Source organism: Canis lupus, chromosome 2, assembly GCF_048164855.1.
Source record: "Canis lupus baileyi chromosome 2, mCanLup2.hap1, whole genome shotgun sequence".
NCBI lineage: Eukaryota > Metazoa > Chordata > Mammalia > Carnivora > Canidae > Canis > Canis lupus.
Genome location: NC_132839.1, coordinates 53810602 through 53827915, shown reverse-complemented (window position 1 = coordinate 53827915; position 17314 = coordinate 53810602). Strand labels below are relative to the sequence as shown.

The 17314-nt window shown below is 43.2% G+C and overlaps 1 protein-coding gene across 6 annotated transcripts in view; it reads right to left on the bottom strand.

Annotated features, from left to right (window-relative positions):
- The window catches only part of FANCI (FA complementation group I), a 74556-nt gene that overhangs the window by 1098 nt on the left and 56144 nt on the right, over window positions 1-17314 (bottom strand). For 5 of the 6 annotated variants that reach the window (XM_072799706.1, XM_072799726.1, XM_072799725.1 and 2 more), the window contains 13 exons: window positions 12969-13135; window positions 12540-12616; window positions 11098-11211; window positions 8613-8664; window positions 7686-7813; window positions 7525-7593; window positions 7237-7330; window positions 6733-6920; window positions 4538-4591; window positions 4396-4455; window positions 1890-1958; window positions 677-772; window positions 323-424 (listed from right to left, as the gene is read on the bottom strand). In XM_072799706.1, coding sequence (XP_072655807.1) covers window positions 323-424; window positions 677-772; window positions 1890-1958; window positions 4396-4455; window positions 4538-4591; window positions 6733-6920; window positions 7237-7330; window positions 7525-7593; window positions 7686-7813; window positions 8613-8664; window positions 11098-11211; window positions 12540-12616; window positions 12969-13135 — 1270 coding nt within the window. The remainder of the gene's footprint in view (window positions 1-322; window positions 425-676; window positions 773-1889; window positions 1959-4395; window positions 4456-4537; window positions 4592-6732; window positions 6921-7236; window positions 7331-7524; window positions 7594-7685; window positions 7814-8612; window positions 8665-11097; window positions 11212-12539; window positions 12617-12968; window positions 13136-17314) is intronic. The other variant, XM_072799724.1, reaches the window with a different exon arrangement.

Here is a 17314-nt window from a genome sequence, read left to right as displayed (position 1 = left end):
AAACCCGAGCTCCCTGGCTCTCCTGCTGCAGCCATACAGCTAAAGGGTGGCAGGGAAAGGAACTGAACTGGTTTTGGAGCTGTAACTCTGGGGCTAGTAATTTCCTAATAGTTCAGAAGGTCACGGGGGAAGACCCACAGTAAGAACTGGTGTCCTTGCCCCCTTTCTAGAAAGGTCTACCCCAAATGTGCACCACTCTGGGTGACTTCTGTGACAGGCCTTGGTTCTGGCCATGCCTGACCGTCTCAGCCTTCTCCATGCTGCTCCCAGCCAGGCTTTGCCATCAGGCAGGAGAGGGGTCAGCTTCGAAGCAGGCACTGACCTCGTTGTCATCTTCGTCCTCTCGAAGAACCACATCCAGGATGTTTCCCTTAATCTTGAAGTCCCTTGAGGTGCTGAGCTTCATGTGCTGCATCAGGTTCACCTAGGACAGAATCGCAGTGTGGGCACGTTTCCCTCTGGCTAGGACAGGCCCTTCAGCCTCTCCGCCAGGCATGCACACCCTCCTGACCTGGTTTTCCTAGTTCCTACATGATGTCTGGATTCAGGTCATCAGGTCACAAACAGAGAACAGGGTTCTAGTTTCTTCCCCAGTTCCCCAGAGGCAGTTGTGTTGCCTCTGGGCTGGGACCCCGCCCAGGTAAATGGAAATAGTAACAAAGAACAGCAGGTTTACCTTGGACTTCTTTGAAAGGTGGATGAGGAATTTTTCATACTGTTCAATGGCGAAGATGAGATTAGGGATTGGCTTGGTTTCCCGAAGGACTCGGGCCTATGGGGCAAAGAGGAGAAAACCTAAGTTTCAGGTTCAAGGGTTTTTGGAGTTGTCCTCTGAAGCATTTAGTAGCCTTCCAAGCAAAGGGGGATTCCCTATGTTCCAATACTCTAGGATTTCTGGCAGTCAAATCTCAAAGGACCATAAGGATGGCCCTGAATCCGGTTTGTAATTTCTCAGTATTTAGTGTTTATAGGCTGGCTGACAGAGAAGGACCATATCGAGGATGTGAGGGAAAAAAGGGATGGGAATGACATTATCTTGGAGAGAATTGTGTATGTGAACATTTAAATTTGTGTGTTCCTCTTGCCTCTGTCGTATTCTACAGTATAAATCCACTTATTTTAAATTTTTTTTAAGTTTATTTTTCTAATAAATGCATTTATATAGCCGGTTTCGCCAGTCCACTTAGTGTGCATCTGAGGCCTTGCTAGGCCCATCCTGTACACAGGCCTTAGTCTCCACTCCCTGCAAGCAGAACTGGAAAGTGCACCAGGGCAGCTCCTGAAATCCAGTGGTTATTGCCAAGCTGCCGAGACTGGACAGCCACCCTTGCCAGCAGCGTCCTAGAACACCCTGGTCCCTGCTCTTGCCTCACCTCTTCCATGTCCTCTCAGGAGCATCTTCTGGGCTCATTAACTTTTCCTAAAACAATTCCTTCCCAATGAGAATCCTAAGTCATTTTTAAAGAAAGCTTAAGATCATCAGGTGCTTACTGAAAACTGTGTGGTTTTTGGTTCAGAGGAGAAAGATGTTCCCTCTGAACACAAAACCTGTGAGCAGAGAAGCAGCTCCCCCACTTCTGTAAAATCACAGTTGCGATTACAGTGCACACGTGCCACAGTTTACCCATCGACACTGCACGGCTTAGTGGTCAGTACACAGAGTTGTGCAACCACCACTCTGATCAAAGGACATTTTCGTTACCTCAGAGGAATCTCGGACCATTTCAGCAGGCACCCCCCAGCCGCTGATCCACGCTGTTTCTAGCTCTGCCTGTCCCAGGCCCCTTCTATAAATGGAATCCTGCTGCACGTGGGCTCTGTGTGATCAGCCTCTGTCCCTGCCGTTTCCACAGCTCCCCGGGGCTGCTGTGCGAGCAGCGGCTGCTTACCATGGCCGTGGCAACAGCCGGGGCTTTCCCCTTCTTCTCTCCCGTACATGTTAGGCTCTGACTCTTGTTCTAAAAACACAGAGACAAATTCTCTCATTCCTGAAGATGCTGTTGGTAATGTTCTAAAAAGGGGATTGCAGCAGAATATGGGGGCTTGTAAAGGAATCAAGTCTGCGTGAAGAGAACGGACGGCAGATGCTGGAAGATGGAAAACACTCTGACATTTATGATCCTCAGATGTTCTGGGGTTTTTGCTGGAGGGAGGTTTACAGTCTTGGTCTTAAAAACTAGCACATAGGGAGGGGGCAGTTGGATGGCTCAGTGGTTCAGCATCTGCCTTTGGCTCCGGTCATGATCCCAGGGTCCTGGGATTGAGTTCTGCATCGGGCTCCCCGCAGGGATCCTGCTTCTCCCTCTGCCTGGGTCTCTGCGTCTCTCATGAATAAATTTAAAAAATCTTAAAAAGAACTAGCGTATGGAAGGCGGGACTGACTGTTCTTATACCAGAACAGCCAAGGGACTGGCGAGGTCCAGAGATGGTCACAGTGGGGACGGTCAGGATGGTGGCAGGAATAGTGATTTCCCAACTGGCAGTTGGCTCAGAGGGTTTCCATAAAGGAGAGGAAGCCAGAGAGTGCTCCCAGGGCCTGCTATCTTCTCACTTAAAGGCAGACACCAGACAGGTCTTGTGTGCCAGGTGGTTATGTACTTGAGAAAGGCTTATAGGTCATAGGAACACGTCCCTATGTTGTAACTATTGCAGACTAAAGAGCTCCTGGAGAAAGAATAAAGGGAACCAAGGATAAGGCAGATGAGAGTCAAGACCCGTGCCACAGGAGGGCTACACAAAATACAGGAGACTACCTGGAGGGATGTGCTGTGCCTGCTAGGAATGAACACACCTGCCCCATGGGACAGGTAAGAGGATCAAAAACAGAGACCTGGAAATAGGGAGAACTGTACCACTGCAACCATGTGAGTGGCAGGAGGCTTAGTCCACGTGGCACGTTTTGGAAACTGAGAAATGACAGGGATTCCAGAGGGCCTGGTGTGAAGAATTCTACTACTAGCCAGGCTGGAGGGTGGGGCCCTTTTAAGAGAGGGTCAGGGAGGCACCGTAGAACCCGTGTGACCAAATGGGAAGCGAGATGTCTCCAGAGGTGGGACCCACGATGGAACCCTGCTGAAACTCCTTAAAGCACTCCCTATCCACTGCGGGGACTGCCCATTCCTGCTGGGTCAGGAGGGCTAGAAGAGGCATCTTGGACAGGTGCACAGCTCTGAGCAGGATGCTAAGGGTTTGAAAGTACCAGTTTTCATTGCTTTCTTCCCATTGAGAGCCAAGGCTGGGGTGGGAGTGATGGTGGTGGTGGTGAAGGGGCTCTAAGAGAATAAATAGCTCTCTGAAAGATGTGACAAATGCAATCCTGGTTTCTAGATAAGAACTGTAATTAATGGAACCATTCATTAGTCTTTTAGGGTTGCTCGTGAAGCACATTTCACAGAGAACAAGGTCTGTGCACAACACATAGGCGGAAAGCAAGTAGGGCATTGCTATAAAAGTGGTTATAATCGATTGCTTTAACAAGTGGTTCTAGACTCTTGGCCCAGGTTAACCCATTAGTGCACATCTGATTGATTCCTTGACAATCAGTAACTGCCCTGCAATCCTCTTCACTTCAGGGACTAAGGGACCTCGGGAGACCATGTGTTTTCATGCGTTTAAGCCAGAGGTTCTCAACTGGGGGTGATTTTGCCCTTTTGGGACATTTAGTAATTTCTAGAGACGTTTTTGAATGTCTGCTACTGGGGCCGCTACTGGCATTTAGTAGGTGGAGGCCAGCAATGCTGCTAAATGTTCCAGAATGCACAGAAGAGGCCCCAAGTCAAGGAATTATCTGGCTCAAGAGATGTCAATAATGCAGGGGCCTAAAATCCCTGGTTTAAGCCAACGGTAACAGTGTCTCAGGTATCACAAGAACCTGGTGGTATTTGCGACCAGAGGATATTTAAAATTTCTCCTAATCCTAAAAGACCCTACTACCTTATTTAGGAGAACTTCATTAATTTGTCTGGCAGAAACAGCCCACATGCCCTCCGCTCCTTGAAAGGGCTGCTACTCCCACATACACTGTGCCATCTGGCCCATGGGCTCGCTGCTACTTTACTCACACACCAAAGGATGGCCAATGGCATGAATTTAGAATCACCCAGAAATGAACTAAGTCACAGCTCAAGCATGCGTGTTCCTTCCCTGCTCCAAATGCAAGCCTATCAAACACTTTCTCCAAATTAAGAAAAACTTTTTTTCTTTGTATAATTAAAGATTTCTTTGCTGCAAAAACCTCAAGCCTTGGCTTGGTCCCAAGTGGGTGCCTTTAGCTTATGGTAAGTAGGAAAGAATCTGCCTGGACGCTGGGCTCAAGGGGTCAGGCAGTCCCCTAGGGACACAAGAAATCCTTCCCTACCGGAAGATCTATTGGGATATTGACTCTGAATCGCTTACCTGTATGTAAGAAATGAAAGAATAGCACAGGGGGGTCAGATGAGAACCGGACAGTTTCACCTGCAGCAAAAGAGAAGGAAATCAATTTAACTGTAGGAACAGAAGGCTTCCCCCATTCCTAGGAAAGGAATTTTCAACTCACCAGCTTTTCCATATTTTTCAGAATTCCTCCGGAGCTCTGACATACCTGCAGATACTAAGATACCAAAGATTCCCAGATTTAGCCTAGGTCCTCTAAGAGCATCACGACATCTACAGGTGAGTCAGTGAGCTAGGGGAGTGGGATCTGCAGCTGACAGGAGGGGGGAAAAGGAAACAAGCGCACACACGTTTATGGGGAATCCTAGCCACAAAGCTTCCTCTGCCCCTCCTCAAAGCTCCTGAGCCTCCTAGACAACAGGCAATGAAGGGTTTCTGTTTCTGACTGGTTCAGCTTACTGCTTTAAAAATCCTTCAGGCTGGGGATCCCTGGGTGGCGCAGCGGTTTAGCGCCTGCCTTTGGCCCAGGGCGCGATCCTGGAGACCCGGGATCGAATCCCACGTCGGGCTCCCGGTGCATGGAGCCTGCTTCTCCCTCTGCCTGTGTCTCTGCCTCTCTCTCTCGCTCTCTGATGACTATCATAAATAAATAAGTTAATTAAAAAATTAAAAAAAAAAAAATCCTTCAGGCTGATGGCCCCTGCATCTAAAAAAACCAATGACTTTGCTGTCTTTTCCTTTAAACAATGACAGTAAAGAGAAGAGGCTTTTAGTATTTCCACTACAGAATTTTAGGAGCCACATCATGTGGCCAGAGCTGTACCTTCTCAGAGATGGCTGCACTGCTGTTTGGGGACATCACACGGTAGTCTACCATCTTTCTTGGGCTGTCTATGCATTTTTTTTTTAATAATTTTATAGTTTTTTTTATAGTTTTATAGTTTTTATAGTTTTTTTTATAGTTTAATGTATTTTAATAGCAAACTTACAGGAACAGCACAGAAGACAGACAACATTAAAAACACGTACTTGCATGTAGGACAACTCAGTTAGAAAAGTATAGTGAATGGATGGAATCTACTGTATGATAAAAATGCTACAAACACCATTTAGCTGCCATCAATAAGAAATTTACTTGTTTTAAAAAAATCCAAATGCTGGCATTGTTCAGAAAAATTTAACAGGTTTATTTATAATTGTTATAAAGTTGAACTGCTGAAACGTGTTCACTGAAACATTTTGACTTGCATTAATGCTTTATGTCCCCACATTTTTATTAAAAATTCACACACAAATGAAAATGGAAAAACTGCCAATACCTGATTTCTGTCCACTATTTTTCCACTTGCAATCATATACTTAGGTACCTTTTGACCCCATGGAAAAAAAAATATCTAACGTTCAGAGAACTACCTACCAATAACAGGAAGAAGAGAAAAAAAAAGATGGATCACTGCAAGAATCAGAACTAAGTCACTTAGTTCTCATCATCACCTTCTGAATGTCTGCTGAGGACTAAAAACACTGCAAGAGCAGAGGTCCTTGTTAATAGACACCAGGGAGCATTAGCTCAAACTCAGGGCAGCGTATGCCTTGTATTTAAAAAAGAAAAAACAAAAACACCTTTCTCCCACCCAAGTACCTGACCTGTAATAAGGCATCTAACACTGACTTGTTAAAGAACAAAAGGAGGACTAAACACCTCTTTAGTGCCCAGACTGGTTTGAAATAGTGTAATTAAGGGACACCCAGGTGGCTCAGGGGTTGAGTGTCTGCCTTCGGCTCAGGTTGTGATCCCAGGATCCAGGATTGAGTTCCACATTGGGCTCCTTGCAGGGAGCCTGCTTCTCCCTCTGCCCGTGTCTCTGTCTCTGTCTCTCTCATAAAAAAAAAAAAAAAAAAAAAAAGGTAGTGTAATTTTGTGTGCAATAAGGAGTTGGACTGAATTCTATAGCTGTAGATTAGATTAAGTCTCAGAAGCATTGAAGGAGGTATTCACCATCAATTAGATGCCATATACTTACACACACACACCTGTAAGTGTAATCCTCTTCACTTCAAGAAGTGAAACACATAAAGAAGCCAAACACATAAAGAAGCCCCCCCTTCCCCCCCCCCCCCCCCACCCAACGCCAAGGCCTCTACAAGCAGATTTAGAATTATGCCATCAACTTGGTTTTTTTCTGGCCTGTTGAGACACCTGCCACCTACTGACCAAACCAGAATCAAACCACAACTTGCCCAGGTGGTAGAGCTCTATGCAGGGGCGTTCCACAGCAGTAAGCTGCTGCCCTGGCCTAGTCTCCAGCTGGCTAGGGCAGCACAGCAGCAGTGACTCAGGTCATCTCTGATACTCACGTATCTGACAAGTGCCGTGAGAATGGTGTACATTTTGCAAAGGTCCTTTAACAAGATGTCCACGCAGCTGCCCGATGGCAGGGCTGTCTGCACCAGCTCATGGAAAAATGTAAGCAGAGTTCCCAGCTGCATGATGATGGCTTTCTCCACGGGATGATTTGGTAGGGTTGCCTGAGAAGAGGCTTCTTCTGAAAGGAAATGAAATTGGTACATTCAAACCCACTGACCTTATTTCCTAGTTAAAGTGAAGAAGATTTAGAAATCAGCTATCCATGATTAAATGGAAACCTGTAGGGACAACGAGCATGCAATTCATCGTGCAGAGTGAATCGATAGCCATTCTATCATAAGTCACACTATGATCTGCTTTTTTTCCATCACACTGGAAATCTGGCTCAAACTGAGAAACAAATTGAGCTGCACTTCTATGCAGCAGTCCAATTTGGATTTTGGTGGGCTCTCTCTTACCATAATCCTTGGGATTCTACCCCGAATGCATCTTACCTGATAAAATTTCTTGGCTCACTTGTCCCTTAAGCTTGGTGATCAGCCAGTCTACTTCTTCCAGGACTTTCTCCGCCTGACTCAGAACAAGTAACTGTGAAAGAAAAGAAGGCCTGGCATGGCTCCTGTGCACAGCTACAGGACATGCACAGCTAAACGTAACAAGCATGGCCACCTGCGAGCAGGTAACAGGCCTCAGGACTTGAGCCACAACCATTTACTCTTTACGTGGAACGAAATGGAAGGAATGGCAAGGCGGCTTCCCATGGCTTGGGGTTCCACACTTACACAAACAGTAGGGGCAGCTGTTCTCAAATTCACCATCGCAAAGTGGTTTGTTTTCTCCACCTCTATATCCTAAGGAGGCAGAGAGAGATGTGATTGCAGTAAGGCTGGCCCCAGGCTCCTATCCCCACTCGGAGAGTTGTGGCGACAGCTGTGGTACCTACCTGGTCTATGTCTCCAAGATGCCCATGGATATCCTGGGACAAGTCACGCAGCAAGGTGACAGGACTCTTGTACAAAACATGGAGGCTGAAGAGCAAATTCATCAAACCCTTGCAAAATGAGGCATCCTCTAACGGTGGGAAGGAAAGAAAATTAAAAGGTTAAGTTCTAACCCTGTCAGTCTTCAAGGTACAAGATGCCAAACCAGAAACACAGCTTGCCACATCCTATATATACTATCCCAGTGCTGGACACAGTCCACCTAAGGCAGCTCTCCCACAAAGGTGCATCTGTCCACAGGCACAAAGAAAGCAGAGGTTTCCTGTTATTCACCAGTCACTATCACTGGGAACTAGCACCCAGATAAAGAAACACAACATTACCAACACCCCAGAAATCCCCTTCTACCTCACTCGCCCCAGCAAGGAATCTGCTATCTTGACTTCTACCATCACATCTAGTTGTGTCCGATTTTGAACTTTATCTAAATGGAATCATGCAGGAAGTACTCTTTATGTGTTTGGCTTCTTTGGTCCCACAACATGTTTGTGCAATTCCTGCATGTTGTGTTGGTGCTTTACCATTCTCACTGCTGCTCAGTGTTCCACTATGTGTGCACACTGTCACTCCCTCGCCCCCTCCACTGCTGACAGACACGTGAGTCTGTCTCTGCCTGCAGAATTTGTCCCTTGTGTCCCCATGGTGGTACTGCTGGATGTAACTGGACGCTGCCAAGTCTTCCAGGGTGGCTACATCGTGGCCTTCACCCGGTGGTGAATGAGAGGGCCAACTGCTCTGCACTTGGTATTTCAGCTTTTTCATTTTGGTCACTCTGGTGACTAGGTAATGAGTACCTTTCCATCTTTAAATGCTATTTGATAATGATGATTTTACATAAAGCCTACAGGGAAACAAGGAAGGAAACTTACCCCAGCTGTTCTCCTTACAAATCTTCAATGTCCAGGATAACATCTGCACAAACTGGAGATATCACAGGTATTAAAGAAACATGTGAAGAGACAGACAGAGCTCAGTGTTCAGATTACAAGAGCTCTAGACCTTTCCAATTCTTATCACCTGCCCAAACATGTGCTTGGATCTAAAGTGGTCATTTACTAAGATCAGCATTAAAAATAGGTCCAAAATTATGAGAATTACTGGTCCTTCTCTCCTAATATAATACCATATGACTCAATTCTCAAAGTTCACAGCCTCATTAAGGACTGAAGGTCCTGTCATTTGGGTTCTTGTCCCAAGCTTCCTCTCCCCTCCTGACCACAGCCTGGGGTTGATGAGCCTCTTCCTTTTCCATGCCTCACACTCTCCACAACTGCCGTATCTGTAAGAAGATCAGTCTAATGGAGATCCCTGAATCAGCTTCTAGGAGCCAAAAGGCCAGAGGTTAGAAAGGAGTAGGGAAAAAAAGGAAAGGCAAACAACCAGCTGGAGTTTTCTCAGGTAAGGATAGGAGGCCTAAGGTCTTGGTGGCAGCGTCCTGCGCTGCAGATACCTGTTCCAGCTCAGCGCTTTGGCAGTTCCTTGGGACAGGTTTTCAGCTACAAAGGCAATGAGAGGTAGTATGCCTAAGTAAAGAGTGACAAGTAAAAACTCAAATTTTGATCTACTGGGGTAAAAAATAAATTCAGAAGCTAATTCTGAAAGGTCTCTGTGAACGATATAAAAAGGTCTTTATAATACGGTGTTAAATGTAATAAGCAGGATGCAAACAGACTTCTGGGTGAAGACGGACAACAGGGTTGGGAATAAAGATCTATATTTGTTTTTGCTTCTGTAGGAATAAAGAACTCTTGAGGGATACACCAGAAACTAAAAAAAGGTTATTCACTTATTTGGGGAAAAGACTTGAACAGGTGGAGGTGGACAGTTAAAGGTGGGGGACTACTCACTGCAAAACTAATAATTTCCAGTTTTCAAATCATAGGACTTTATTACCCACTCAAAACCAGATTTTAAAAAAATTGGAAAGAGATTATCTGAAGTTATGGGGATGGTGGGTGATGAGTTTTGAATTAAAAAATTTTCCTGTCTATATGAGCCTTTTAAATCTGCCTATTTTCCCTCAGATCTCCCAGGCCCCATTTCCCTGTGGCTGTCTCCTTGCTAGTGCTCTGTTTGCTGCAGCAGTAGCAGCACAAAAATGACAAGCAGAAAGTAAGGTGGGGAGGAGCAGCGTGGTGCTAAGACGAAGGGAGTAGCCAGCAAGGGGGGCTTTGTTTGGGCTGCCGGGATCTCCAATAGGAAGCTCAGGCTTGCTTTTCAGCACTCGGATACACTGCCATTCTCCCAGGCTACTAGCTCTTCCTGAAGAGAGGGCTCACACAAGGAGCCAGTCTTCCTCACAGATCAGGAAGCAGATGTGGTAGGAGCACACGGCCCTAGGCATCAAGGATGTTCTTTGTCATCCTCTGAGGAAATCACCCCTGAACAGAACAGACCCACAAAATGCAGCCCTTCTCTTCTGTGTGTGAACGCTCATGGGGTCCACATTCCTACACATGTGTGCACACTGACATGCATATTCACACAACCCATCCCACGGAGTTGTTTCTGCTTTGGGACTGTAGACATGCTTTCTGACTTAACCACCTTTTGTTGAATTTCTCCCAAACTCCATACCAGCTACCCTTGCTAAGAAAGTCAAAACTGCTCGATGTCAGCTACCTTCATGATAATGAATACACTTTCATGTTAGAAAGGAGCAAACACCAAGAGTGAGTAAACATACAAGCTTAGAAGGTTGGATGCACCAAAGATAAACATGATTTTTTTTTTCTATAGTGCTTACTGCTGACAAGGGTCAGGGCAATAGCCAAACAAAAAGCAGTATGTTTTTGTTCTGTATGGCTGCAGATAATTATGTCATGGTAGAAACACTATGTAAGAAAAGGAATACTACCCAGATCTTATATTACTTAAAAATGAATTTGAAAGAAGACATTGAAAAAAAAAAAAAAAAAGAAAGAAAGAAGACATTGAAATATATACAGTTGATTCTTAAAAAATGCAGGGGCAAAAAAAAAAAGCAGGGGCTGGGGGCGCTGACCCCTGGCCAAGCCAAAAATCCATGTAGAATTTCCTGACTCATGAAAAACATAACTACTAACAGCCCCCTGCTGACCAGAAACCGGACTGATGGTATAGTCGATCAATGCTTATTTTGTATGTTTTAGGTACTACATACTGTATTTTTACAATAAAGTAGGCTAGAGAAAAGCAAGGTTATTGAGAAAATCATAAGGAGAAAATACATTTACAGTTCTGTACCGTATTAGGAACAGTCCATGTATAAGGGAACCAACAATCCATGTATAAGGGAACCACACAGTTCAACCCTGTGAGGCAACACTCCTGGCCTTCTGAGGGCTGCTGGTGGGACTGAGCTGGGGCTTCTACCTGAGGGGAGGATGGCTCCAGCAGCCTGGACAAGTTGGAGAGAACAGTGACGAGGAGGAGGGCTTCTTTGCTGTCAAAGTCTTCCTCTTGGCTAAGTAAATTCAACAAACACCTCTGGGAAAAAAAGGAACACAGAGACATCAGCAGGTATGTTCCTGTCATGGAGCAGAGACATATAGCCAGAGATTCCTAAGGCTGGGACAGAAAGGATTCAAAGCTACCAAAATTCAGAGCACAAAATCTGAAAATAAACCTGGATTGAACAAGCAGTTTCCTACCCCGTTCCTGACCACAAATCCAAGTGTCCTCTTGAGAACTATGGACTCTAACTTCTTGCCAAACATGTTAGGAATGAATACTGCACCCACTCTTGAGGGTAGCTCATGACATCCTGAGGCCTGTCTACTGACCTCCGATTTAGCTCCAGCCCCAGCCCCGCCTGCACACCTTCCCCGATTCCCTTGCCCAATTCCTCTCTCACCACCTGAAATACTCTTCTATTTTGTGTGCCAGCTTCTTCCCCATTCTGTAAGCTCCCCAAGGATAGGGATTTTGTTTCTTTTGTTTCCTGCTACATCCCCAACACCTAGAACAGTCCCTAGCACAGAGCAGAAACTTTAAAAAAAATTATGTGTTAAATACAGAAATCCTCTGTGACAGAAAATCCTGATACTGTGACAACTACTGATTAGAAATGAACAGGCTGGGACGCCTGGGTGGCTTAGCGGTTGACCATCTGCCTTTGGCTCAGGGCGCGATCCTGGAGTCCTGGGATTGAGTCCTGCATTGGGTTCCCTGTGAGGTGTCTCCCTCTGCCTGTGTCTCTCATGAATAAATAAATAAAATCCTTAAAAAAAAAAAAAAAAGAAAAAAAAAAGAAAAAAGAAAAAAACAGGATTCACTGTCCAGTCTGTGCAGTTTGACTAAGTCAAATATACCACGCACAGAAACAAAGACACACTCCATACCTTAATGGGCTCCTGGCTATCTCTTCATATCGATTCAAACAGTAATTCTTGGAGGCAACAGTGCTGCAGGTTGGGGTGGCTTTCACACCCATCCTCCCCAGAATCCTTTTTTAAAAAATATTTTATTTATTCATTCATGAGACACAGGGAGGGAGAGGCAGAGACACAGGCAGAGGGAGAAGCAGGCTCCCTATAGGGAACCCGATGTGGGATTCCATCCCAGGATCCCGGGACCACGACCTGAGCTGAAGACAGACACTCAACTACTGAGCCATCCAGGTGTCCCCTTCCCCAGAATCCTTTTACAGGCGTTACCTTCCACTCAGCAGAGTTATGTCCTGTGGCTTAGATGATGACCCAGAAGAAATCCTGTCCTACTTGCGTTCTGTCTGCCCATTCCCACCAGCTGGCCCAGCTAACAGTCCCTCTGCAGGGGCCCTCAGGCAAGCAGAGCGTTTTGCCAAGGCTACTTACCTGAAACTGCCGGATCTGGAATGCTGCTCTGTGACTGACGCTGCCTTCCGCCTCTTCTCCCTCATTATCTGTGACATCTAGGAAAGGGAAAAGAATGTGTTCTTTGAAATGGACCGACTCACTATGCTTTTTTGGCTTTTTAATATTAAACTAAAATTTTAGAATGCCAAAAAAAGGTCTGGGGGCAGAATTAAATATATTCCTAACATTCTGCAATTTCTTAGCACTATCTTCCAATTTCCAGTCACTATTTGTGGTCATGTGTAAAATCCAGTAAATGCTAATTCTGAATCCACTAGATGTCACTCATTAGCAACACTGGGACCTGCTCTCAGATGTCGTGTGGTAGATTAGTAAATAGAATCAAGAGGTTTGGTTAAGAATAAGAAACCCAGATGAAGCCAATTTATTCAAAACTGAAAAGCTCACCCAGAGCCCTGAGAAAGTGGTGAATCTTGGGCTGATAGAACTGTTGCACAGCACTGAATATCTTCTGCAAACCCTCCAAGCACAACAGTGAGATGCTCTTTCCTTTTTCTTTCTTTCCCAAATCTTCCACTGAAGTAGGAATGGAAGTATATCTCCAAAGTAAGACCCTGAAAAGAAGAAATGTGATTATTTATTAAAAGATTTTATTTTGTAAGTAATCTTTACACCTAACACGGGGATGGAACTCAAGACCTCAAGATCCAGAGTTGTACACTCTACTGACTGAGGCAGCCAGGTGCCACAGAAAAGTAATTTTATTAACGTCAGGTTCACTGAGGTAAAATTTTATATATTGTAAAATTCACACCTTCCCCTATTCCCTTGCCCCATTCCTCTCTCACCACCTGAAATACTCTTCTATTTTGTGTGCTGGCCTCTTCCCCATTCTGTAAGCTCCCCAAGGATAGGGATTTTGTTTCTTTTGTTTCTTCCCCGAAGAAACTGTCCCATTCAGACAGAACGCAAGTAGGACAGGAAACTTCCCCGAAGAACTGAACATGTACAGTTCAATAAATTTTAACAAACTTATACAATCGTGTAATCATCCCCATAATCAAGATATTTCTATCATCCCAAAAGTTCTCCTACATTGCTCTGTAAGTTAGTTCTCTCCCGATTTTCCAATCACTGATCTGATTCTCTCCCTATGGTTATATTATTTACAAAATAGTATATAAAAATGGTAGCATTCAGTATGTAGCCTTCTGAATCTAGCTGTTAATTTAGCATATGCTTCTGAGATTCCCCTCTGTTGCTACATGTATGGTAGATAATCTCATTTTATTGCTAAGTAGAATATTTCATTGTATAGATGTACCAGTTTCTCCATTCAACTGGATATGGATGTTTGGTTTCCAAATTTTGCTATTACAGATAAAGAGGCAATCAAAAACCTTTATTTATTTATTTATTTATTTATTTATTTATTTATTTATTTATTTATTTATTAATCAAAAACCTTTATATGGATATATGCTTTCATTTCTTTTGGGTAAACATCTAAGAGTGGAATCTGTAGATAATATGGTAGGTGTGTGCTTAACTTTTGAAGAAAATGCCAAACTGTTTTCTCAAGTGGTTGTACTGTTTTACATTCCCATTGTGTATAAGAGTTCAAATTTCTACACATCCACATTTTGGTATTGTCAGCCTTTTTTAAAAAGAATATTTGCTTATTTTTAAAAGTTTCTAGTTATCTCTATGCCTAGAACTCACAATCCCAGAGTTCAAGAGTCATACGCTCTTCTAACTGAGCCAGACAGAGGTGCCAAGTATCATCAGTCTTTTTACTTTCAGGTATTCTAATAAATATTCAGTGATATCTCATTGTGATTTAATTTGCATTTACCTAAGAACTAATTATCCTATCCTTTTGTGTCCTTATCAGCCATCTATTGGTCAAGTATCTGTTCAAATATCTTACTCATTTTTAAATTTGGTTGTTTGCTGTTTTAAATTTAATTAAGCTTGAGTGTTCTTTATATACTCTGGTTACCAGTCCTTCATCAGGCATGTGCTTTGCAAGTATTTCCTCATCTATGGCTTGTCTTTTTAATCTCCTTAAAGCGTTTTCCAAAGAGCAGAGTTAAACGTTTTTTTTTTTTTAAATATAGCTTGTGCTTCTGGTACTCTAAGAAATCTTTACCTAAAACATGATCACAGAAATTTTTCTAGTTTCCTGTAGATATTTTACAATTTTTGGCTTTATTATTTTGTTTTTTTTAAGATTTTATTTATTCATGAAAGACACACTGGGAGAGGCAGAGACACAGACAGAGGGAGAAGCAGGCTCCCTGCAGGGAGCCCGATGTGGGACCTGATCCTGGGAACCAAGTTTTGGTTTTACATTTTTGTCTTTGACCCATTTCAAATTAATTTTTTGTTTATGACATGTAGAGTGAATAAAGGTTCATTTTTTCCCCACATAGTCAACTGTTCCAAAACCATTAAATTATCTCTTTTGTAAAAAATCAAATGACCATATTTGTGTAATCTATTTCTGATCTATTCTGCTCCAATGATTCTGCCAATACCACGCTATCTTAAATAAAGTAACTTTATCATCTGTCTTGACAGTGTGAATCCTCTTTAAGTCCTCTTTGTTTTTATTTCAAACTTGTTTAATTATTCTAGGTCCTTGTCCTTTACTTTTCCACAAAAATTCTAGAATCATCTTGTCAATTACTAAAGTAAAGCTTGATAGGATTTTGATTGAAACTGTGTTGAGGGTGCCTGGGTGGCTCAGTCAGGTGAGCATCTGCCTTTGGCTCAGGTCATTATCCCGGAGAGTCAGGATCAAGCCCTGTGTTGGGCTCTGTGCTCAGTGGGGAGTCTGCTTCTCTTTCTCATTTATTCATTCATTCATAAACAAATAAATAAAATCTTTAAAAACAAAAAGAGAAACTATTGAATCTATGGGTTGATATGCGAAGAATTCACACCTTGACGATACTGAATCTTCTCTTCTGTGGACACTGGGTACCTTTACATTTACTTGGGTCTTCTTTGATTGCTCTAATGTTCTGAGTTTTCATCACATAAATCTTACATGTTAGACTTATTGCAGGGAAGTTCGTATTTTATGATGCTACAGTAAATGGTTCTGTTTTTAAAGTTCTTCCAATTGTTCACTGCTAGCATGTACATGAAAACACAATTTAAAAAATACTGTCCTTGTTTTCTGTAGACAATTATAATATCCCCAAAGACACTTATTTTTTCCTTCTCAATTTGGATGCTGTTTACTTTTTTTTTCCTGTCTTACTGCTTTGGCTACAACCTCTAGTATGTTGTTGAAGAGCAGTGGTGAGAGCACAGGGAGGGAAAGCATTCAGTCCACTTAATCATTAAGTATGGTGCTGACTATAGGTTTTTTGTGGATTCCCCTTATTGGATTGATCAAGTTCTTTTTATTTTTTTAAAAATTTATTTATTCATGAGAGAGAGAGAGAAAGAGACAGAGAGAGACTGAGAGAGAGAGAGAGAGGCAGAGACACAGGCTCCATGCAGGGAGCCTGATGTGGGACTTGATCCTGGGTCTCCAGGATCACACCCTGGGCTGAAGGTGGCACTATACCGCTGAGCCACCCGGGCTGCCCGATAAAGTTCTTTTATTTCTACTTTGCTAAGAGATTTGATCATAAATTTATGTCAAATTTTCTGCATCTTTTAAGATGATTATAGGGTGTTTCCTTTTTCTTTTTAAGATTTTTATTTATTTGTTCATGAGAGATACAGAGAGAAGCAGGCTTCATGCAGGGAGCCTGACGCGGGACTCAATCTCAGGTCACCAGGATCACACCCTGGGCCAAAGGCAGGCGCCAAACTGCTGAGCCACCCAGGCGTCCCCCTAAGGTGTTTGCTTTAATCTGTTGATACATGCTGAATTATATTGACTGATTTACAAATTTTGAGCCAATTTTGCATTCTTGAGAAAATATTCCACTCAACTCCATCATCCTTCTTACAAACTGCTGGGCTCAATTTGCTAATATTTTTAATATCTATATTCATAAGGGAAATTGGTTAGTAGTCATCTTATGTCTTTGACTGGGTTTGGCATTAGGGTAATGCTGGCCTCATAAAACGATTTAGGACATGTCCTTCCTATTCTATCTTCTGGGATAATTTACATACATTAGTATTCTTATTTTTAGGGGGGTGGCAGAGAGAGAGGGAGAGGGACAATCTTAAGCAGGCTACATGACCAGCGCAGAGCCTGACACTTGATCCTAAGACCCTGAAATGACCTCACCTGAAATCAAGAGTCAGATGCTTAACCAATTGAGCCACCCAGGCGCCCTGGTATATTATTTCATCCTTAAATGTTTGGTAGAATTCACCAGTAATTCATCTAGGTATGGAGCTTTCTTTGAGGCAAAATTTTGAACTACAAATTAAATTTCTTCTTTTTAAAAAAATTTTAATTTTAAGCAATCTCTCTACCCAACATGGGGCTTGAATTTACAACCCCCATGATCAAGAGTCAATGCTCCACTGACTAGCCAGCCAGATGCTCCTCAATTTCTTTAAAGAGTCACAAGATTATTCAGGTTGCCTATTTCTTCTTGAGTTTCAAAACCTTTGTCAAATTTAAGTAATCCAGTTTATTGGCATAAAGTTGCTAACATTCTATTATTATCAATTTTTATAGACTGTAGAATTAGTAGTGATTATCTCCTCTTCCTCATATCTGGTATCAGTACTTTGTGTCTTCACTCTTTTCCTCATCAGTCTGGCTACAATTTATTGCATTTCTTGATTTCCAAGAATCAGCTTCTGGTTTT